The 24,183-nt window shown below is 39.4% G+C and overlaps 2 protein-coding genes across 8 annotated transcripts in view; one reads left to right on the forward strand and one right to left on the reverse strand.

The window, feature by feature from the left end:
• Positions 1-24,183, forward strand: part of SUMO1 (small ubiquitin like modifier 1) — a 1,087,495-nt gene that overhangs the window by 297,465 nt on the left and 765,847 nt on the right. The window lies entirely within an intron of this gene.
• CARF (calcium responsive transcription factor) overlaps positions 1-24,183 on the reverse strand; it is an 82,016-nt gene that overhangs the window by 33,146 nt on the left and 24,687 nt on the right. For 2 of the 7 annotated variants that reach the window (XM_050750824.1, XM_050750825.1), the window contains 3 exons: positions 18,729-18,933; positions 9,611-9,731; positions 8,346-8,573 (listed from right to left, as the gene is read on the reverse strand). In XM_050750824.1, the coding sequence (XP_050606781.1) occupies positions 8,346-8,573; positions 9,611-9,688 (306 nt within the window). In that variant the 5' untranslated portion in view covers positions 9,689-9,731; positions 18,729-18,933. Of the gene's footprint in view, positions 1-7,315; positions 7,486-8,345; positions 8,574-9,610; positions 9,732-18,728; positions 18,934-24,183 lie in introns of those variants that run through there. The other 5 variants (XM_050750826.1, XM_050750823.1, XM_050750827.1 and 2 more) reach the window with 4 other exon arrangements.

The following is a 24,183-nucleotide window of genomic DNA, read 5'->3' on the forward strand; positions in this document are numbered from 1 at the left end:
GGGCGCGGTGGCTCAAGCCTGTAATCCCAGCACTTTGGGAGGCTGAGACGGGCGGATCACGAGGTCAGGAGATCGAGACCATCCTGGCTAATGCAGTGAAACCCCGTCTCTACTAAAAATACAAAAAAACTAGCCGGGCAAGGTGGCGGGCACCTGTAGTCCCAGCTACTCGGGAGGCTGAGGCAGGAGAATAGCATAAACCCAGGAGGCGGAGCTTGCAGTGAGCTGAGATCCGGCCACTGCACTCCAGCCTGGGCAACAGAGCTAGACTCTGTCTCAAAAAAAAAAAAAAAAAAAAAAAAAAAAAAAAAAAAAATTTAATGTTGGGGGATAAAACTTCAACAAACTAGAATGCTTTAAATATTAATATAATCATAAATAGTTCCCAGAAATCAAGAATGGGAATTGTTTCCTTCCTTCCCCAGTGTTTAACAAGTTTCTTGAGATAAAAATATCCTGCCATAACTCTTATCACTTTAGCATGAAACAGCAACTGCAAACTCTGATGATAACTGTTTACACGTGCTCAGTGCATACGAAATGGCAGCACTTTGGATGTATTACCTCATTTAATCCTCATCATGTGTATATCAAGTATATACATTTTATAAATGAGGAAACTGTCACACAGAGGTTACAAAACTCATAGAAGGTTACACAGAGCTATTTAGTCGTAGGCTATAATTGAAACTCAAGCAATCTGACTCCTTTAAACTACCACTCGGTATTAGCTCCCAATATTTGACAGTGCTACTTAATCTAAAAAAAGACAAAACCAAAACAATATAAAAAACCCTGCTGGACATTAAACGGCAACAGTAATAATACTGTTTTAAATTCTTTACCCCTTATAATAAGATTAAATATCTGTGAAAAAAATATGTATATATATATTTTCTAACTTTTAGGATTGGGGGTATGAAAAATATTTTATTCATTCCTAGAAAATGAGTGCTGTGGTTATTTTTAAATCAAAATTAAACACAAATAAGTTTTTATAAGTTATTCAATCATATACAAGTTTCATAATTTAGACTGATCTGTGGAATATCCTCTTAATTTTGAAACTATGTTTCCCAAGCATAGTACAGTCTCATTTATTTTCTCACTTCTTAGCTTAGTCCCCCTGGTACCTAAAAAAATATTTTCAGTTCATATAATCTGACAATGAAAATGTTAATATTACTTTTCTTATTTAAAGAAAACCCAGCTAATTACCTTCAATCTTTGTTATGAAAGCAAACATGGTTTTGAAGAGTCATGTGCTACAACACATTCTATTTCAGGCAGACCATGAAAATTATCAGAAAACTTTAGCTGAGTGGTCTTTTACCTACTGGGCCCTTTGTGTACAGTATTTCTAATAAATTCAAAAGACCAATTCAGCTTCACTCCAAAACATCTTCATCCATTGCAGATTCACCCACTACAGAATCTTTACTAGTAACTTTTATGTAGAAAGTCATAAGGAGCCAGGCTTGGTGGCTCACGCCTGTAATCCCAGCACTTTGGGAGGCCGAGGCAGATGGATCACCTGGGGTCAGGAGTTTGAGACTAGCCTGGCCAACATGGTGAAACCCTGTCTCTACTAAAATTACTACAATTAGCCGGGCGTGGTGGTAGGCACCTGCAATCCCAGCTACTCCGGAGGCTGAGGCAGAAGAATCGCTTGAACCCAGGAGGTGGGGTTTGTAGTGAGCTGAGATCGCATGCCACTGCACTCCAGCCTGGACAACAGAGCGAGACTTTGTCTCAAAAAATAAATAAATAAATAAATGAATAAATAATAAAAAGTCATATTGAAAAAAAAGGAAGGTATATTTCTTTAAAAAGCTCCATTTGGCTGACGGCAGTGGCATGTCCCTGTAGTTCTAGCTACTCTGGAGGCTCGATCATGCCACTGCACTTAAGCCTAGGTGACAGAGTGAGACATATCTCTTTTTTTTTTTGAGATGGAGTCTTGCTCTGTTGCCCAGGCTGGAGTGCATGGAGTGCAGTGGCATGACCTCAGCTCACCACAACCTCCACCTCCCGGGTTCAAGCGATTCTCCTGCCTCAGCCTCCTGAGTAGCTGGGATTACAGGCTTGCACAACCACGCCTGGCTAATTTTTGTATTTTTAGTAGAGACAGGGTTTCACTATGTTGGCCAGTCTGGTCTTGGACTCCTGACCTCGTGATCCGCTCACCTCGGCCTCCCAAAGTGCTGGGATTACAAGCGTGAGCCATTGCGCTTGGCTGAGACATATCTCTTAAAAAATAAATTATTTTATTAAAATAAATTAAGAAAAACAAAATGCGTATCTAACAAACCCACAGCCAACATCACAGTAAATGGGCAAAAGCTGGAGGCATTCTCCTTGAAAACCAGCACAAGAAAAGGATGCCCTCTCTCACCACTCCTATTCAACATAGTATTGGAAGTCCTGGCCAAAGCAATCAGGCAAGAGAAAGAAATAAAGAACATCCAGATAGGAAGAGAGAAAGTCAGATTACCCTTGTTTGCAGATGACATGATCCTACATTTAGAAAACCCCATATTCTCAGTCCGAAAGCTCCTCCAGAGATAAACAACTTCAGCAAAGTTTCAGTATACAAAATCAATGTTCAAAAATCACTAGCATTCCAATATACCAACAACAACCGAGACAAGGGCCAAATTAGGAAGGCAATCCCATTCACAATTGCCAGAAAAAGAATAAAATACCTAGGGTTACAGGAAGGTGAAAGATCTCTACAATAAGAATTACAAAAGACTGCTCAAATAATCAGAGAAGATAAAAACAAATGGGAAAAAAAAATCCATGCTCATGGACGGAAAGAATCAATATCATTAAAATGGCCACACTGCACAAAGCAATTCACAGATTCAATGCTATTCCTATCAAACTGCCAATGGCATTCTTCACAGAACCAGAAAAAAACTATTTTAAAATTCATATGGAACCAAAAAAGAAAAAGCCCAAATAGCCAAGGCAATCCTAAGCAAAAAGTACAAAGCTGGAGGCATTATGTTACCTGACTTCAAACTATACAACAAGGCTACAGTAACCAAAACAGCATGGTACTGGTATGAAAACAGACACATAGACCAATGGAACAGAAGAGAGAGCCCAGAAACAACGTTGCACACCTGCAACCATTTGATCTTCAACAAAGCTGACAAAAACAAGCATTAGAGAAACAACTCACTGTTAAGTAAATGGTGCCAGGATTACGGGTTAGCCACATGCAGACGCCAGAAGTTGGACCCCTTCCTCACACCATATACAAAAAAATCCAACCAAACAAACAAAAGAAAAACTCAAGACAGACTAAAGATTTAAATATAAAACCCAAAACTATAAAAACCTGGAAGACAGCATAGGCAATACCATCCTAGACAAGGGAATGAGCAAAGATTTCATGACAAAGACACTAAAAGCAATTGCAACAAAAGCAAAAATTGGCAAATGGGATCTAAATAAACTTAAGAGCTTCTACACAACAAAAGAAACTATCAACAGAGTAAACAAACTGAAGAATGGGAGAAAAATATTTGCAAACTATGCATCTGACAAAGGTCTATTATCCAGCATCTAAATGGAACTTAAAACAAATTTACAAGAGAAAAACAACCCCATTGAAAAGTGGACAAAGGACAAGAACAGTCACTTTTTTTTTCTAAAGTTCTGGGATACATGTGCTGAACGTGCAAGTTTGTTACATGTTATACATAGTTATACATGTGCCATGGTGGTTTGCTGCCCCTATCAACTCATCATCTAGGTTTTAAGCCCTGCATGCATTAGGTATTTGTCCTACTGCTCTCCCTCCTCTCTTCCTCCACCCCCTCACAGGCCCTGGTGTGTGATGTTCTCCTCCCTGTTTCCATGTGTTCTCATTGTTCAAATCCCACTTATGAGTGAGAACATTAGGTGTTTGGTTTTCTGTTCCTGTGTTAGTTTGCTGAGGATGATGGTTCCCAACTTCACCCATGTCCCTGCAAAGGACATGAACTCATTCTATTTTATGGCTGCATAGTATTCCATGGTATATATGTGCCACATTTTCTTCATCCAGTCTATCATTGATGGGCATCTGGGTTGGTTCCAAGTCTTTGCTATTGTAAATAGTGCTACAATAAACGTATGTGTGCATATGTCTTTATAGCAGAATGATTTATAATCCTTTGGGTATACACCCACTCGTGAGATTGCTGGGTCAAATGGTATTTCTGGTTCTAGATCCTTGAGGAATCATTGCACTGTCTTCCACAATAGTCGAATTAATTTACACTACCACCAACAGTGTAAAACCATTCCTATTTCTCCACAGCTGCACCAGCATCGTTTCCAGACTTTCTAATAATCGCCATTCTAACTGGAGTGTGATGGTATCTCATTGTGGTTTTGATTTGCATTTCTCTAATGATCAATGATGATCAACTTTTTTTCTTATGTTTGTTGGCCACATAAATGTCTTCTTGGAAAGGTGTCTTTTCATATCCTTTGCCCATTTTTTAATGGATTTTCTTATAAATTTGTTTAACTTCCTTGTAGATTCTGGATATTAGACCTTTGTCAGATAGATAGCTTGCAAAAATGTTCTCCCATTCTGTAGGTTGCCTGTTCACTCTGATGATAGTTTCTTTTGCTGTGCAGAAGCTCTTTAGCTTAATTAGATCCCATTTGTCAATTTTGGCTTTTGTTGCAATTGCTTTTGGTGTTTTAGTCATGAAGTCTTTGCCCATGTCTATGTCCTGAATGGCATGGCCTAGGTTTTCTTCTAGGGTTTTTATAGTTTCAGGTTTTACATTTAAGTCTTTGATCCATCTTGAGTTAATTTTTGTATAAGGTGTAAGGAAGGGGTCCAGTTTCTGTTTTCTGCATACGGCTAGCCAGTTTTCCCAGCACTATTTATTAAATAGGGAATCCTTTCCCCATTGCTTGTTTTTGTCACGTTTATCGAAGATCAGATGGTTGTGGATGTGTGGTGTTATTTCTGAGGCCTCTGTTCTGTTCCACTGGTCTGTATATCTGTTTTGATACCACTACCATGCTGTTTTGGTTACTGTAGCCTTGTAGTATAGTTTGAAGTCAGGAAATGTGATGCCTCCAGCTTTGTTCTTTTTGCTTAGGATTGTCTTGGCTATACGGGCTTTTTTTTTTGGTTCCATATGAAATTTAAAGTAGTTTTGTCTAGTTTGAACATAAACTTTTCAAAAAGAAGACATACATGCAGTCAACAAGCATATGAAGAAAAGCTCAATATCACTAATCATTAGAAAAATGCAAATCAAAACCACAATGAGATACTATCTCACACCAGTTAGAATGGCTATTATTAAAAAGTCAAACGATAACAGATGCTAGTGAGGTTGTGGAGAAAAGAGAACACTTATACACTGCTGGTGGGAGTGTAAATTTGTTCAACCATTGTAGAAAGCAGTATGGTGATTCCTCAAAGAGATAAAAACAGAACAACCATTCAACCCAGCAATCCTATTATCGGATATATACCCAGAGGAATATAAATCATTCTTCCATAAAGACACATGCATGTGAATGTTCATTAATGCCCTATTCACAATAGCAAACAAATGGAATCAACCTAAACGCCCAGCACTGACAGATTAGATAAAGAAAATGTGGTACATATACACCATGGAATACTACGCAGCCATAAAAAAGAACAAGATCATGTCTTTTGTGGGAACAGGTGGAGCTGGAGGCTACTTCCTTAGCAAACTAACACTGGAACAAAAAACCAAATACTGCATATTCTCACTTACAAGTGGGGGCTAAATGATAAAAACTTATGAACACAAAGAAGGGAACAACAGACAATGGGATCTACTTCAGAGTGGAGGGTGGGAGGGAGAAGAGCTGAAAAAATAACTATTGGGTACTAGGCCTAATGCATGGGTGGATGAAATAACCTGTACAATCTGAGTTTACCTCCATAACAAACCTTCGCATGTACCCTTGAACCTAAAGTAAAAAAAAACAAAAAAACCAAAACCAAAAACAAAAAAACACCAAATAGCTCCATTTGGTAGGAGATGTTGATAAAGGGGGATACTGTACCATGTGCAGGTACTGCAAGTGTATATATATATATGAAAATCTGTGTATCCTCTGCTCACTTTGGTCATGAACCTAAAATTGCTCTAAAAAATACAGTCCACTGAAACAAACGAACCCAAAAGTTCCATTAAGTTTCCAGGAATATTCTCTCTCTGATCTTCAGTTCTTTGAAGACAATTCTTTCTTATAATCTGTTTCTCACATTTTTTTTTCCATGCTTCATACCATGTTTCCTATTCCACGGTTTCAAATAACCTTCTGTGTCATCTCCTACCTAAACAATGTAAAACCACCTTTGTACTTACTTTGTATAGAAAGTTTAATCCAATTACAAAGAGTGTTAATTAACTTTTTTTTGAACTCAAATAAACAACTTTGCTCGGAAAGGTACCCTAGGTAAAATGACAACCCTTTGACACATTCAGACTCCTTGATCTTCCTGTTGGAAGAAAAAAAAAAACTTTCTAAATGTTCTGATAGAAACTAGAATAAATGTCAAATAAAGGGGAAACTAGAGAAGTACTTCATTCTGGACATGAAAAATTAAAATGTAGTTGGTTAACATTTAAATTATTTGTTGAATATTAACCTTTGCTGGTGATGCAGTATGGCTCTGGTCTAAGTCCCAGAAAGCTCGAACATAAACAAGAAGGATTCCCCTGCACATAGTCACCTCTCAACCAATTATTCTTACCCCTAGAATTTAGATAACTCAATTTGGCTGGACCATAAAGGAGCAAAATGGCATAGATTAACTCTAGAATGCTCTAGATTATGAACAGAAACAAGAGTTAATTCTAGGTAAAATTTTTACCTGTGGTGTAATTTATAATTAAAGTTGTTACGCTTTTAAAAATAATTTTTATTATGAAAGTAATAGATACTCATTGTAGAAAATTTGGAAAATTCAAGTATACAAGAGACACATTATCCTTCATAGTATTACTTATGTTAAGTATATTCTAAATAACCAGAGAGCAACTTAGAGGTTTTTCTTAGTAATTTTCCATATGTCAGTCAAAACAATCTTTCACCTCCTTGGCTCAAACTATGAACTTGGTCAAAAATACTTTTAGCTAACAATTTGAAAAGTATTTAGCCATCCTCATCTTTTTATCTTTATGCATTCTGACTCACGTGGCACACATTTACCCACAAAGATTAGCAAGGATATGTCTAATTCCCCATATACTAGTGGTACCTCCATTGCATTACCTCCATTACTTTCTATTTTTTCAAGAAAACATACCAGAAAGTGGCTTGGAGGTCAGTGAGATGCTGATAAATCAAAACCTGGAGTTTAGGCCGGGCACGGTGGCTCACGCTTGTAATTCCAGCACTTTGGGAGGCTGAGGTGGGTGGATAACGAGGTCAGGAGTTCAAGACAAGCCTGGCCAACGTGGTGAAATCCCGTTTCTACTAAAAATACAAAAACTAGCCGGGTGTGATGGCAGGCACCTGTAATCCCAGTTACTCAGGAGGATGAGGCAAGAGAACTGCTTGAAACCAGGCAGAGGAGGATGCAGTGAGCCGAGATCACGCCACTGCACTCCAGCCTTGGCGACAGAGCAAGATTCCGTCTCGGAAAAAAAACAAACAAACTGGAGTTTAGTCTAATATGTGTCTGTCTCTGTGTGTGTGTGTGTGTGTGTGTACGTTCCATTAAATGTAAGTTCCACGTCAACTCTGGCACTTCAGAACTAGTTACAGATTATGTTACATTTCCAATTGATCTCAAAGCACAAGTGTGCCCAAACACAGAGACTGGTTAAGTACTCTTTATTTAAAGTACTATTTGTAGTCCTGAATGGAAATCTTTTAAAATCCTTACATAAAAATGAAAGTTATGGAAACACTATTTTAAACACAATGTGGCCGGGCTCAGTGGCTCAAGCCTGTAATCCCAACACTTTGGGAGGCCAAGGCGCATGGATCACCCGAGGTCAGGAGTTTGAGGCCAGCCTGACCAACATGGTGAAATCCTGCGTCTACTAAAAAAACAAAAAAATTAGCCAGGTGTGGTGGTGGGCACCTGTAATCCCACCTACTCGGGAGGCTGAGGCAGGAGAATTGCTTGAACTTGGAAGGCAGAGGTTGCAGTGAACCAAGATCGTGCCATTGCACTCTAACCTGGGCAACAGGAGTGAAACTCCATCTCAAAAATAAATAAATAAATAAACATGATGTAAATCAAAAGTGTCAAGAAATTAAGGTCATTTAGTAAGACTAATATATTTTGCTAAAGAGCATAAAACTGGTTACTTACAAAATATACTCACCATTTGTGCATTGGATTCCCCCAATGACTGAAGTTCATATTGAATAGCTTGCCCATTTTGGTCCACTAGATGGAAATGCTCTGCAGAAGGAGTCCGTGTCTGAGTCAGGGGCCCTGTTATATTCTGTGATATGAGTGAATTATTTGCTTCAGGAGTAGTGATGGGCAAAACTGTAGGAGAATCATTTTGTCCAAAGGAAGAATCCCTGGAGTCCATACAGGTTAGATGCTTTTGCAAAGAAAAAAAAAATCACTTCAGTCTTTTCAGGATATACTGTCACCATTTTTTTTTAAAGATGGGTATAATAAAAATGAAAAGATATCCATTTTTCAGTTGTTTTTACTTTTTTGTAAGAGTTGTCAATTCACAGAAATTGCTATACACAGAAAGCATTTCTTAAGTAAAATTGTTGATTATTATATTTATTATCTTAATTTTATCAAAATTATCCACAGGAATGGAACCTGAAATAACGTAATATAATTCAACCTTTAGATTTTTCTCTGTATATAAAATTTTTATGAATATATCTAAGTATTAAGTTCTGTATTGTTAAATATTTCATAAAATATGTGTATAATTAAATATTAAAATTCTTTTTTTTTTTTTTTGAGACAGACTCTTGCTCTGTCACCCAGGCTGCAGTGCAATGGTGCTATCTTGGCTCACTGCAAGTTCCTCCTCCCGGGTTCATGCCATTCTCCTGCCTCAGCCTCCAGAGTAGGCGACTGCCACAACGCCTGGCTAATTTTCTGTTCACCATGTTAGCCAGGATGGTCTCGATCTCCTTACCTTGTGATCCACCCGCCTCAGCTTCCCAAAGAGATGGGATTACAGGCATGAGCCACCACGCCCGGCCTAAATTCTTTTCGCTTTTTTTTTTTTTTTTGAAATGGAGTTTCACTCTTGTGGACTATAATGGTGGGATCTTGGCTCACAGCAACCTCTGCCTTCTGGGTTTAAGTGATTCTCCAGCCTCAGCCTCCCAAGTAGCTGGGATTACAGGCGCTCACCACCATGCCCGGCTGATTTTTGTATTTTTAGTACAGACAGGGTTTCACCACGTTGGCCAGGCTGGTCTTGAACTCCTGACCTCAGGTGATACGCCCGCCTCGGCCTCCCAAAATGCTGGGATTACAGGCATGAGCCACCGCACCCAGCCCAAAATACACTAAATATAATAGCTATCCCTTGAGCATAAAGAGCTGTTAAATGGCTCACTGTTTTACCCTAGGATGGAAAAAAGTTCCCAGCTGAATCCATACCTCAAATACTTGAGCATCGGTTTTTGACTCTTCACCATCATTATGGTTGACTCTTAATGAATCATTAGATTGTTCCATGCTGACACCATATTCAATTCCATTTTCTTCTATTATTTAATAGCTGAAAGAGTTTAAATAGCTGATCAACTAAAGCAGTTAGTATGTTTTATCTTAAAAAAATCTCTCATATTCACTACTGTGGTACCCCATATAATTTAGGTAAAATCATTTCCATTCTATAGATTAAAAAACTAACATTTTTTAAAATGACTTGCCAAGGCACCAGAATACATTCAATGCAGGGCAAAAAATTAGTGTTATATAGTTCCCTCATCCTATCTTTTTTTTTTTTTTTTTTTTTCTTTTGAGACGGAGTCTCGCTCTGCCGCCCAGGCTGGAGTGCAGTGGCCGGATCTCAGCTCACTGCAAGCTCCGCCTCCCGGGTTCAGGCCATTCTCCTGACTCAACCTCCCGAGTAGCTGGGACTACAGGCGCCCGCCGCCTCGCCTGGCTAGTTTTTTTTTGTATTTTTTAGTAGAGACAGGGTTTCACCGTTTTAGCCAGGATGGTCTCGATCTCCTGACCTCGTGATCCGCCCGTCTCGGCCTCCCAAAGTGCTGGGATTACAGGCTTGAGCCACCGTGCCCGGCCCCCTCATCCTATCTTTAACTACACTTCTGTACTGGCTTTTTAAGATTTATTTTATGTGACAAGGTACTGGTATACCCCTTCAAATACTTCTAAAATTCTCATATTACCAGAAATTTAATGCAAATAAAGTTTTTCAACTTTATGAGTTGGGTATGCCCTATTATAGCATTATACAATTTTGAAACAGATATCCTGGTGTAGACAGATATTTTATATATATATATATACACACACACAATTTTTACCATTAATAGACAAGTATACCACTTAACATTAGTTTGACAAGCTTTGAAAAGGAAGAGATATTTAAAAAAAGAAAATGAAGAAATATATATACCAATAACTCTGAGCCACTTAGGTCTAGTACAGTAGTTCTCAATTGGGGCAATTTCTGTAAAGCTACAAAATCGGTCCAGTTTTAATATATGGCTATAAAGTATCTTTTACTTGCTTCTCCTTTAAGATTTTAAATGATCACTTATAACCTAATCAAGTAAAAAATCAATTACAAAAATTCCAAAAAGCCTGTAGTTACCTTGGGCTATGGAAGTAAAAGCAATCTGAATTTATAACTTTCTGGATTATTTTTGAATTTTATATATTATACCTATATTACTTGAGAATAAAATTATTTAGAAGGGGTTTCAAAATAAAAAGAGCCTCCCATTAGCGGCAATATGGCAAAAAGATACTGTTAAAAAAAACTGTCTTGCTACAAAACAAAAAACAGAAAGTTGACCAAAAATAAAATATTTATTTTGTGTCCAGGCTCTGCTACAAGAAGTGCCAACAATCAAAGGCCATTCCTCACTCCAATGACCACCCTCCTCTCCCTGCAACCCCAAAAAAGCAAAACCAAAGAGGTGAGCATAAACAAGGAGGAAACTTTCCCCAAGGGTAGTTCTAATACATTAGTTTTGTGGCTAAGAAACTGAAGTTGGGACAAGTAGCTGGTAGGGGAAGAAAACTTAAAACTCCCAAGATAAGGATAACAACCTGAAAGGTTCGGGGTGAAGAGTGTAACCTGGCTTCTGGTAAGAAAAAAATGCAGCTACTATTTGGAGAAAAAGAAGCCCAGTTAAGACTCCAGTTTTCTTTCATATTAAGATCAATCAAATATAAGCTAACAATCAAAGAATACCAAAAAAAAAACCCCAGGAAATTAGCCACCATGCGAATGAGTCACCAGATTCAGACAGCCCCTAAAGACTTCCCATATTGGAAACATCTCAGATTGAACATAATGTAATTATTTAATATCTAAAAAAATGAATCACAGAGATAAGCAAATAATAAAAACTATCAAAAGTTTAATTTTTTTAAAAAAACAGGCTGGGCACAGTGGCTCATGCCTGTAATCTCCGCACTCTGGGAGGTCCAGGTGAGTGGATCACTTGTGGTCAGGAGTTTGAGACCAGCCTGGCCAACATGGGGAAACCCTGTCTCTACTAAAAATATAATAATTAGTTGAGCGTGGTGGTGCATGCCTATAATCCTCACTACTTGGGAGGCTGAGGCAGAATTGCTTAAACCCACGAGGTGGAGGTTGCAGTAAGCCGAGATGGCGCCACTGCACTCCAGCCTCGGTGACAGAGCAAGACTTTGTCTCAAAAAAAAAAAAAACCTGCTGAAATTAGAAAGTCAATGGGGCCAGAAACAGTGGTTCATGTCTATAATCCCAGCACTTTGGGAGACCAACGCAAGAGGATTGCTTGAGGCCAGGAATTCGAGACCAGCCTGGGCAACATAATGAGAGCCTGTCTCTACAAAAAATTTAAAAATCAGCCATGTATGGTGGTGTGGGTCTGCAGTCCCAGCTACTCGGGAGGCTGAGGTGGGAGGATCTCTTGAGTCCAGGAGTCTGAGGCTGCAGTGAGCCATAATCATGCCACTGCACTCCAGCCTGGGTGACACAGTGACACCCTGTCTCAAAAAAAAAAAAAAAAAAGGCAATGGGTAAGTTAAATAGCTTAGATGCAGAAGAAAGAATTATTAAATTGGAAGACAGAGTTTAAAATTACCTAGACTGCATCAAAGCAAAAACAGAAGATAAAAAATATGACAGAGACTTAAAAGTAAGGAAAATAGAAAGTACAGTATGCATATAAGTGAAGTCTCAAAAGAATAGAAAAGAGAAAATGAAGGAGAGATAATATACATGCTCTCAGACTTATCCCGATAAACACACTGTGAGTTGAAAATACCTTAAGTGGAAACTATCCTAAGTTGAAAGTACATTTTTGACTTACAGCATTTTCGATTTACAATGGGTTTATCCAGATGTAATGCCATCGCCATCATAGGTTAAGGGGTGTACTAAATATGTATCATTTTCACACCATCATAAAGTTGAAAATCATAAGTTGAATTAATGTAAGTCAGGGACCATCTGTATTTGAAGAGATAATGGCTGGCAATTTTTCAAACTAAAGACATGAATCCACAGATAAAGGAAGTCTTACTTTTAAGTATTCCAAGAGAAATAAAAAGAAACCCATACTCAATGTAGTGAACATGCAATATGCTAAAGAGGAACAGAAAAATGCATCTGGAGAGACAAAACAGACCATAAAAACATCCCTGAGCCTAGGAAAAAAAAAAAATTAAAGACAGAGAAATAAGACAGAATCCCTACAGAGTATTGAAATTAGACATATAGTGGCCTTCTTATAGCAACATGGTAGCAGAAGTCACAGGAATAATATTTAAGGTTTTAAGAAAGTAGATTGGCCGGATGTGGTGGCTCACACCTGTAATCCTAGCATTTTGGGAGGCCAAGGAGGGTGGATCGCTTGAGCCCACAAGTTTGAGACCAGCCTGGGCAACATGGCGAAACCCCATCTCAAAAAAGGAAAAAAAGAAAAGTAACTATCAATAAACAATTGTATATGATCCAAACTATTTTTTTCTACTGTCTAACCTTCAGAATAACCAAAAAAAAAAAAAAAACCAAAACAACAACAAAAAAACCACACCACTCCACAAAACCCTACTTTTTTCAGAAAAGAGAGTGAAAAGAAGATACTTTAAGATTTAAAAAAACTGAAAGTTGGCTGGGCACAGTGGCTCACACTGTAATCCCAACAATTTTGGAGGCCGAGGCAGGCAGATCACTTAAGGCCAGGAGTTCAAGACCATCCTGACCAACATGGCAAAACCCTGCTTCTAATAAAAATACAAAAAAAAAAAAAAAAAAAAAAAAAAAAGAATTAGCTGGGTGTGATGGCGCATACCTGTAACCACAGCTACTCGAGTGACTAAGGTACGAAAATTGCTTAAATCCAGGTAGTGGAGGTTGCAGTGAGCCAAGATAATGCCATGGCACTCTAGCCTGGGCAACAGGGCAAGACTCTGTCTCAAAAAGAATCATAATAATAAATAAAAAACAAAAAACGGAGAGTTTACAATCAATGTCTCATATATGAAAGAAATTTCTAAACAACACACTTCATATTTGATAGCACAACAGGGTAACTACAGTCAATAATTTAATTATATTTAAAAATAACTAAAATAGTATAATTGGATTGTTTGTAACACAAAGGATAAATGCTTGAGGGGATGGATAAATGCTTGAGGGGATGGATACCCCATTTTACATGATATGATTATTATACATTGCATGTCAGCATCAAAACATTTCATGTACCCCATAAATATCTACAACTACTACAATTAAAACAATTTTTTTTTTACAGTTGTTGGCTGGGTGCAATGGCTCACACCTATAATCCCCGCACTTTGGGAGGCTCCCCGCACTTTGGGAGGCCGAGGAGGGTGGATCACCTGAGGTCAGGAGTTCGAGACCAGCCTAGCCAACAGGGTGAAACCCCATCTCTACTAAAAATACAGAAACTAGCCAGGCGTGGTGGCGCACGCCTATAATTCCAGTGACTTGGGAGGCTGGGTCAAGAGAATCACTTGAACCCAGGAGACACAGGTTGTAATGAGCTGAGATTACACCACTGCACTCCAGCCTGGGCAATAAGAGTAAGACTCTGTCTCAAAAAAAAAATTAAAATAATAATAATAATAAAAAAAGAACAGTTAGGTCATGCCATATAAGCAGATTATAGAAGAGAAGAGAAAAAATATATACCAAATATAAAACATTTGGTACAGGAATTACCTCTGTATTTCTTACATGTTAGATAACTGAATAAAGCACATTATTTTAGCAAAAAATATATATATTTCAAAAAAACAAATATTATAACAGAAAGAAGTCCTGAGATGCTTGAAAAAATGGCAAGCAAATTAATAATTCTATAAAAATATAAATAAACATTCTCTGTATAAAATAATAATTTCAATATTGTAACTTTGTATGTGTGTTTTAAGGACAGAAATAAAACACTATAGAACCAAAAAAATGCGTGTAACTCTAGAGGGTGTGATGATTGATAATATATCAATTTATAAAATATAGCAATGATAATATGCACAATATATCAAAACTTATGGGCTGCAACAAAAGCAGTGCTCAGAGGGAAATTTAGAGCAATCAATACAACAGAATCGAGAGTCCAGAAATACATATCTATGGTTAAATGATTTTTGACAAGGGTGCCAAAAGCATTTGATGAGGAAAGAATACTATCTCCAACAAATGGTGCCAGGACAACTGAATATCCACATGAAAACGAATGATGTTGAACTCCTACCTCATACTACATACCAAAAATGAAAAATGGATCAAAGAGCTAAATATAAGAACTAAAACCATGCAACTCTTAGAAGAAAAACATAGCGGTAAATCTGCATGTCTTTGCATTTGGTGATAGTTTCTTAGATATGGCACCAATAGGACAAGTAAAAGAGAAAACAGATAAATTGGACATCATCAAAATAAAAATTTTTGTACAAAGATCACCATGACAAGAGTTAAAAGACAGCCCACAGACGGGAGAGAGTATCTGCAAATCATATATCTGATAAGGGTCTGGAATACGTAAAGAACTCATACAATTCAACAACAAAAAGACTACAATCCAAAATAACCCAATTTACAAAATGGGCAAAGGTACAGCCCAAAGATAGATCAAGACCCTGTCTAAAAACAAACAAACAAAATACCATTATGCTAAGTGATAGAAGCCAAGCCACACACAAAAGGTTACATACTATATGGTTCTATTTACATAAAATATCCAAAATAGGTAAATCTATAGAGAAATAAAGGAGACTGGTGGATACCAGAGGCTTGAGGGAAGGTATAATGGACTAATGGGTACAAAATTTTATTTTGAGTGATGAAGATGTTTTGAAGCTCTGCATGGCACTTTTGCAACTTTGTGAATGTACTGTCAGTAAATTGTTCATTTCAAAGGGATTAATTTTAAGTTATATGAATTTCACCTCAACTAAAAAAATAAAATAGTATCATCAAAATGGGTGTGTACATATATATGCATGTGTATATACAAGCAGGAAAATATGAATGTGGACTAGATATCTGATATTAAGGAATTTTTCTTGGGATATTCAGGCATTCCATTAAAAAAAGGGGAAAAAAAGGAATTTTGGGGCTGGATACAGTGACTCACACTTATAATCCCAACACTTTGGGAGGCTGAGATGGGAAGATTACTTGAGAACAGGAATTTGAGACCAGCATGGGAGTTCAAAACCAGCCTGAGATCCCATTTCTACAAGAAACTTAAAAAAAAAAATTAGCTGGGTATGGGGGGCACATGTCTGTAGTCATAACTATTTGGGAGGCTGAGGTGGGAGGATGGCTTGAGCCCAGGAATTTGAGGCTGCAGTAAGCTGTGACTGTACCACTGCAATTCAGCCTGTGCAACAGAGTGAGACTCTGTCTCTAAAGTAAGTATTTTTGGTATTTTTAGGTATGTGAATGGTTTGATAATATTAATACTTATAGATAAAATTATTAGAATGTCCAGGATTTGTTTAAAAAATATCAAAGTCAGGCTGAGCGTGGTGACTCACACGTGTGTAATCCCAGCACACTGTGAGGCAGAGGTGGGTGGATCACTGGAACCCAAGAGTTTGACACTAGCTTGGGCAACATAACAAGACCCTATTTCTACTAAAGATCAAAAAAATTAGCTGGACATGGTGGTGTGTGCCTGTAGTCCCAGCTTCTCAGCAAGCTGAAGCAGGAGCTCACTTGAGCCCAAGAGCTGTGATTGTGCCACTGCACTCCAGCCTGGGTGACAAAGTGAGACCTTGTCTCAAGAAAGTAAATAAATACCAAAGTCAGAGAAAGGGTACAATTGATAGAGAAATAAATAAAACAAGATTGGTCATACATTGATAATTGTACACCGGCTTCATTTACTGTTCTACTAATATATATACATAATATTTTATATAAATATTTATAAAATTTATATTTAAATATATGTACAGGAGTATGTATTTTAATATAATAATATGTATATTTATAAATAATTATATATAATTATATATTGCATACATATATTACATATATATAATATATATATATTTTTTGAGACAAGGTCTCACTCTGGTCCCCAGGCTGGGGTGCAGTGGCGCAATCTCGGCTCACTGCAACCTCCACCTCCGCAGTTCAAGCGATTCTCCCACCTCAGCTTCTCAAGTAACTGGGACTACTGAAGCATACCACCATGCCCAGCTAATTTTTGTATTGTTTGGTATAGATGGGGTTTCACCATGTTGGCCAGGCTGGTGTCAAACTCCTGACCTCAAGTGATCTGCCCACCTCGGCCTCCCAAAGTGCTGGGATTACAGATGTGAGCCACCGTGCCCAGCCTACTCCTGTATATTTTTGAAATTTCCCTTTAAAAACTTTTAGGCCAGGTGCAGTGGCTCATGCCTGTAATTCTAGCACTTTGGGAGGCCAAGGCAGGTGGACTGCTTGATCCCAGGAGTTCCAGACTAGCCCGGGCAACATGTTGAAACCTTGTCTCAACACACAAAAAATTAGCCAGGTGTGGTGGCCCTCCCCTGCAGTCCCAGGTAATCAGAGGGCTGAGGTGGGAGGATCGCTTGATCCTGGGAGGTCAAGACTGCAGTCAGCTGTGATCATGGCACTACACTCCAGCCTAGGTGACAAAGCAAGACCCTGTCTCAAAAAACAATCAAATAGCAACAAGAAAAACCAACTTTAAAAAAATGGATAGAATTTAGGGTCAAACTGACAAATGTATTATCATAGTGCAAGATCTCATGATAATTATCTCAGCCAAGTTAAGGAAACAGAAAAAGCTCGAATTACTGGACATATTTAAAATTCATTCCAAACAATTAAAGAACATATGTTCCTCTCAAATTCACATGGAACAGCAAATACTAGATCTGAACCATAAAGAACATATCATGTATCAAAACTTGTGACATACAGCTAATATAAAATTTCAAGGGAAATTTACAGCCTTTAAACTAAGCTTGTCCAACCTGTGGCCTGTGGTGTGGCTAAGGATGGCTTAAAATGCAGCCCAACACAAATTTGTAAACTTTCTTACAACATTATGAGATTTTTTTTTTTTTGCAATTTTTTAAAAACTCATCAGCTAACATTAGTGTATTTTAAGTGTGGCCCAAGACAATTCATCTTTTTCCAATGTAGCCCAGGGAGGTCAAAAGATTGGACACTCCTGCTTTTACACCCTCATATTAGAAAAGAAAGCTGTGTCCCCTGTTTGTATAGTGGTGTGTAAATTAAAAAAAAAAAAAAAAAAGAAAAAAGAAAAGAAAATAAGACTGTGGTCAAAGGATACAAAATTTCAATTAGGAGGAATAAGTTCATAGTGACTACAGTTAATAGCAACATATTGTAGTCAGGTTACATCAGCAAGATGGCCCACTAGAAGTCCCTAGCATTCATCTCCCTCACAAAGACAATCAAAATAATGAATAAACAACTACATTTTCACAAAAATAAATGAGGGAGAGCATTGATGAGCACAGAAACTCAGGATGGCCACATAGAGAATGAAAGGAAGCATCCGGCCTCCACCACCCAATCCCCCAACTGGGAAGAGCTAGGAACCAAGAAGAACTCCCTGCAGCAAGGAGGGAAGCAAGAGGATTCCAGTAACAAACCCTACTAATAGACCTCACCACTGAGGTTCCCTGCAGTCTTCACAGACACCAAGCCCAGCTGAGGAAGCTCTCTGGAGTCCACACTGCTGTGCTGCCCCATCAGAAGAAACCGACACTGTGTCCCAAGCACTGTAGTTTATGTAGCTACTGTGCTATGTCATCTTGGAATCAGAACTATGGCTGGAGTGTGTCTTGCTCCGGGGCTGAGCAGCCACAGTTCCCCTTTATCCCTGAGACTAAGCCAAGACTGAACCACCCTAGCAGTGGCCCTACATCCCCAAGTTGAGCTGTGAACAGCTGTTATACCCCCGTACAGGGGTAGGGGGAAGCAGAGATGGAGCCACCCCACCTACCCCTCCTATCACCCCCTCAGGCCAGAGCTGAAGCAGTATCCTGCCTCCCAGGGAAACAGTACCTTAGCTGCTCAGAGCAGTCATGCCTCTCCAGTGCATAAGGTGAAGCAACTACCCACATTCCAGGAAATGATGCCTGGGCCTCCTGGAACGGTCATGCCCCCCAGGCTTAAGCTGAAGCAGCACATGGGGCCCTGGAGAACTGGTGCTGTGGCCAAGTTGAGCAGCTGCCCATCCCAGGGCTGAGCTGACATAGTATCCTGTGTCCTAGGGAAACAGAGCAGTGGTTGAGCTGAGACACTCTGCCCTACAGACCAAACTCCTCTAGTAGTCATCCTCCCTAGAGCTGGACTAGCCCCCTAGAGTCAGCTGCTAAGACACCCTTCTGCACAGGGAGTGCAGTCATTGCTATGCTGTTCCCTACACCCCCAGGGCCTAAACAACAGCTGTACTCCACCTTTCTGGGGCACTTGCTGCTGCTGCTGCAACTGGCCTCACAGAGTCTGAGATACTGCCAAGTTCCACCATCCCAGGGACTATAGTTACTACTAAATGGTGCTTCATCCCCCAGGGACTTGAGTTACCACCGAGCCCTGCTGGCTCATGTTCCCGAACTGGAGCTGTACCCTGCTCCCAAACCTCCAGGGTACCCTCTACATTCTCTTTAGGGTTGAGCCAGTTCTGTGCCCTGCCCCTCAGAGGTAGAATCACAGCTACAACCTGGCTCCCTGGGCCTGAGCTGCTAGAGGGTATCTGAGAGTCACAGATCCTAGCTCTGTGGTCTATCTACATCCAACTCTGCCACAGAGTGCTAACCTGTACCCCAAAACTCAGGTGCCATAATAGGTTTGTGAAACCCTGATATGGTCTGGATCTGTGTCCCCACCCAAATCTAACATTCAATTGTAATCCCCAATGTTGGAGGTGGGGTCTGGTGGGAGGTGATTGGATCATGGTGGGGGTTTCTCATGGTTTAACGTCATCTGCCCAGAGCTCTCTTTGAGATAGTGAGATCTGGTTTAAAAGTGTGTGGCACTTCCCCACTCTTTCTCTTCCTCCTGCTCCTGCCATGTGAAATGCTGGTTCCCTCTTTGCCATCCACCATGATTGGAAGCTTCCTGAGGCCTCCCCAGAAGAAGAAACCACAAGGCTTCCTGTACAGCCTGCAGAACCATGAACCAATTAAACCTCTTTTCTTTATAAATTACCCAGTCTTAAGTATTTGTTTATATCAGTGCAAGAACAGACTAATACAGACCCTGTGTCCTAGCACCAGTACCTAGAACCCAGCGCTACTGTAGCTACTTGTAGACTGTGTCAGACCTCACACCTTGGTTAAGTCTTCCCTTTGGGGAGAAAATTAGGATAGGAGTACTCCAAAAGCCTTTGACACCAAGGACATGAACAACCTATGCTGCCACTGTCACTGCCACAAACTTCTACAGACTAGGTCACTGAGCACCCAGTTATTGCTGACGTTGAATGCAGCTGAAGAAGCTGCATGGAAACTATACCACTGCACCTATCCACAAACAGACACTACACCCTTCCTGACTGGCACGATAAAACCCAACTGCAGGTGAGAGTCTTTCTCTACGAAGTTACTCTAGAAAGTTTAGAAAAGGCAATTGTTCCACCAAATACACAGATATTGACACAGAAACACAAGGAAGTATGACGCTACCAAAGGAACATAATACAGCTGACCCTCGAACAACACAGGAATTGGGGTACCAACTGTTCACATGGTCAAAGATGAGTGTATAACTTTTGACTCCCCAAAGGCTTAACTACTAATATCTTACTATTGGCTGGAAGTCTTACCAATAACATAAACAGTCAATTAACATATAGTTTTATATTATATGTATTATATATGTATTATATGTACAGTATTATACACTGTATTCTTATAATAAAGTTAGCTAAATAAAAGTTTATTAAGAAAGTCATGGACAGGCACAGTGGCTCATGCCTGTAATCCCAGGATTTTGGGAGGCCGAGGCAGGCGGATCACCTAAGGTCGAGAGTTTGAGACCAGCCTGGCCAACATGGAGAAACCCTGTCTCTACTAAAAATATGAAATTAGCCAGGCATGGTGGCACATGCCTGTAATCCCAGCTACTCAGGAAGCTGAGGCAGGAGAATCGCTTGAATCCAGGGGGCGGAGGTTGCGGTGAGCCGAGATTACACCATTGCACTCCAGCCTGGGCAACAAGAGTGAAACTCCATTGCAAAAAAAAAAAAAAAAAAAAAAAAAAGAAAAGAAAAGAAAGTAAGTCATAAGGAAGAGAAAATGTATTTACTATTCATTAAGGGGAAGTGGATCATCATAAAGGTATTCATCCTCATCATCTAAATGTAAGATGAATAGGCTAAGGGAGAGGAAGAAGAGGAGGGGTTGGTCCCATTGTCTCAGGGGTGGTAGAGGCTGAAGAAAATCGGAGTACAGGACCTGTGCAGTTTAAACCTGTGTTGATCAAGGGACAATCAGTAACAAATTCCAATGATATCTAGTAACAAATTCCAAGGGAATCTAGTAACAAATTCCAATGATAAGAAAGTCAACGAGTTGCCAAAAATTTTTTAAATGATCTTAAACTTAACAAGAAACAAGAAAATACAAATAGATAATTCAATGAAATCAGGAAAACAACTCACAATATGAACAAGAAATTCAACAAAGAGATATAAATAATAAAAAGAACAAAACAAAAATCCTGCTGCTAAAGAACTCAATGAATGAAATAAATACAATAGAGACCTTCAACAGCAGACTTGATCAAGCAGAGAGAATTTCTGAACTTGGACATAGGTCATTTGAAATTACCCAGAGAGAGAAAAGAAGGAAATAACAATGAAAATGAACAAAGAAAGTCTATAAGAATTATGGGATACCATTAAATACTGTAAAACACTGAATGAGGCCAGGTGTGGTGGCTCAGGCCTGTAATCCCAGCACTTTGGAAAGCTGAGGCAGGCGGATGACTTGGGGTCAGGAGTTGAAACCAGCCTGCCCAACATGGTAAAACTCTGTGTCTACTAAAAATACAAAAATTAGGCAGGCATGGTGATGCACAACTATAATCCCAGCTATTCAGGAGGCTAAGGCATGAGAATCGCTTGAGCCCAGGAGGCAGAGGTTGGAATGAGCCGAGATCGAGCCACTGCACTCCAGCCTGGGTGACAGATTGAGTCCCTGTCTCAAAACAAAACAAAACCCCACACACATTGAATGAAATAAATTGGAGAACACACACAAAAAATGGAAAGACATCACATTTATGGGTTGGAATAATTAATATTGTGAAAATGACCATGCTACCAAAGGCGATCTACAGATTCACTGCAATCCTTATAAAAATACCAATGAGCTGGGTACAATGGCACACACCTATGGTCCCAGCTACTCAGGAGGCTGAGGCAGGAGGATTGCTTGAGCCCAGGAGTCCAAGGCCAGTCTGGGCAATGCAGCAAGACCCTATCTCTTAAAAAACAAAACATCAACAACAACAAAAAAAACCCTGAAATCCCAATGATAGTCTTCACAGAAATAGAAAAAAAAAAAAAAACAACCAACCTTAATATTTGTATGGAACCACAAAAGACCTTGACTAGCCAAAGCAATCCTAAGCAAAAAGAACAAAGCTGGAAGCATCACACTATCTGGCTTCAAAATATATTACAAAGCTATATAACCAAAACATCACAGTACTGGCATAAAAACAGACACACCAATGGTAGAGAATAGAAAACAAAACAAAACGAAAAATCTACGCACTTACAGCCAACTGATTTTCAACACAGGCACCAAGAATATTCACTGGGGAAGAGACAGTCTCTTTGATAAAAGGTCTGGGGAAAACTGGATATCTGTATGTAGTAAAATGAAAGTAGACCCCTAGCTCTCACCATATATAAAAACCAACTAAAAATGGATTAAAGACTTAAATGTTGAGACCTGGAACTATAAAACTACCAGAAGAAAACACAGGAGTAACACTTCAGGACATTGGTCTAGGCAAAGATTTTATGGCTAAGACCTCAAAAGCAAAAATAGACAAACGGATTTGTATCAAACTAAAAAGCTTTTGTACAGCAAACTAAACAAGCAACACAGTGAAGAGACAACCTGCAGAGTGGAAGAAAATATTTGCAAACTATTCAACAAGGGATTAATAAATAAATAATTTCATTTAAAAATGGACAAATGAGCTGAACAGACATCTCTCAAAAGAAGATATACAGGTCAGGCGTGGTGGCTCACACCTGTAATCCTCGCATTTTGGGAAGCTGAGGCTGGAGGATTGCCTGAGGCCAGGAGTTTGATACCAGCCTAGACAACATGGTGAAACCTGTCTCTACAAAAACACAAAAAAATTAACCGAGGGTGGTGGCATGGACCTGTGGTCCTAGCTGCTCACACCTAAGCCTGGGAGACTGAGGCTGCAGTGAGCCGAGATTGAGCCGCTGCACTCCAGCCTGGGCAATAGAACGAGACCCTGTCTCACGAAGAAGACATACGAATGGTCAACAGGTATATATATATTTTTAAAAATCTCTAAGAATCAGGTAAATACAAATCAAAATCACAATGAGCTATCATCTCACCTCGGTTAGAATTGCTATTATCAAAAAGAAAAAATGACAAATGCTGGCAAGGATTTGGAGAAAAGGGAACTCATACATTGTTGGTGTAAATTAGTATAGCCATATGAAAAACAGTATAGAGATTACTCAAAAAAGCTAAAAATAGACTACCATATGATCCAGCAATTCCACTAATGGGTAAATATCCAAAGGAAAGGAAATCAGTAAGTCAAGGAGAAAGCTACACTCCCATGTTTATTACATCATTATCCCACAATGGTCAAGATAGGGAATCAACCTAAGTGTCCATAAACAGATAAACTGATAAAGAAAATGTGGTATATATACACAGTAGAATACTATTTAGCTATAAAAAAGAATGAAACTCTGTCATTCACAGCAACATAGATGGGCTTAGAGGACATTATGTTTGAGAAATAAGCCAGGCACAGAAAGACAGACACTGCGTGTTCTCACTCATGTGGAAAGTTAAAAGGTTGATTTCATACAAGTAGGGAGTAGAATAGTGGTTACTAGAGGTGGGGAAGGGTAGGGGAGGGAAGGGAACAGCCAAACATTGGTTAATGGAAGGGCACCTTGTCAATGAAGGGAGCACACTTGTTGAGGGTCCTGATCTGCAATTTCTCCTAAGCGCATACAGCCTGGATGTTGGTGTGCACATTCAGCTTAAGGGGACTCGGGAGGCTCTGGGTCATTGTGGCACCTGTGATGCTCCCCCATACCACCAGCCCTGGCATAGCCTTCCCTGAGACCCATGCCAGTGTCCAGGCCCCCTTGGAAGCTGCTGCTATTGCCCATCCAGGAGAAGCTCTAGGAGTTGATGCAGACACCCGGCCCATTCTTGTATAAGCAGCTGCCAAGGGCCTAGGGACCAGAGGTGGATACCTTGTAGGACTTCTGGGTCAC

Source organism: Macaca thibetana, chromosome 12 (genome assembly GCF_024542745.1).
Source record: "Macaca thibetana thibetana isolate TM-01 chromosome 12, ASM2454274v1, whole genome shotgun sequence".
NCBI lineage: Eukaryota > Metazoa > Chordata > Mammalia > Primates > Cercopithecidae > Macaca > Macaca thibetana.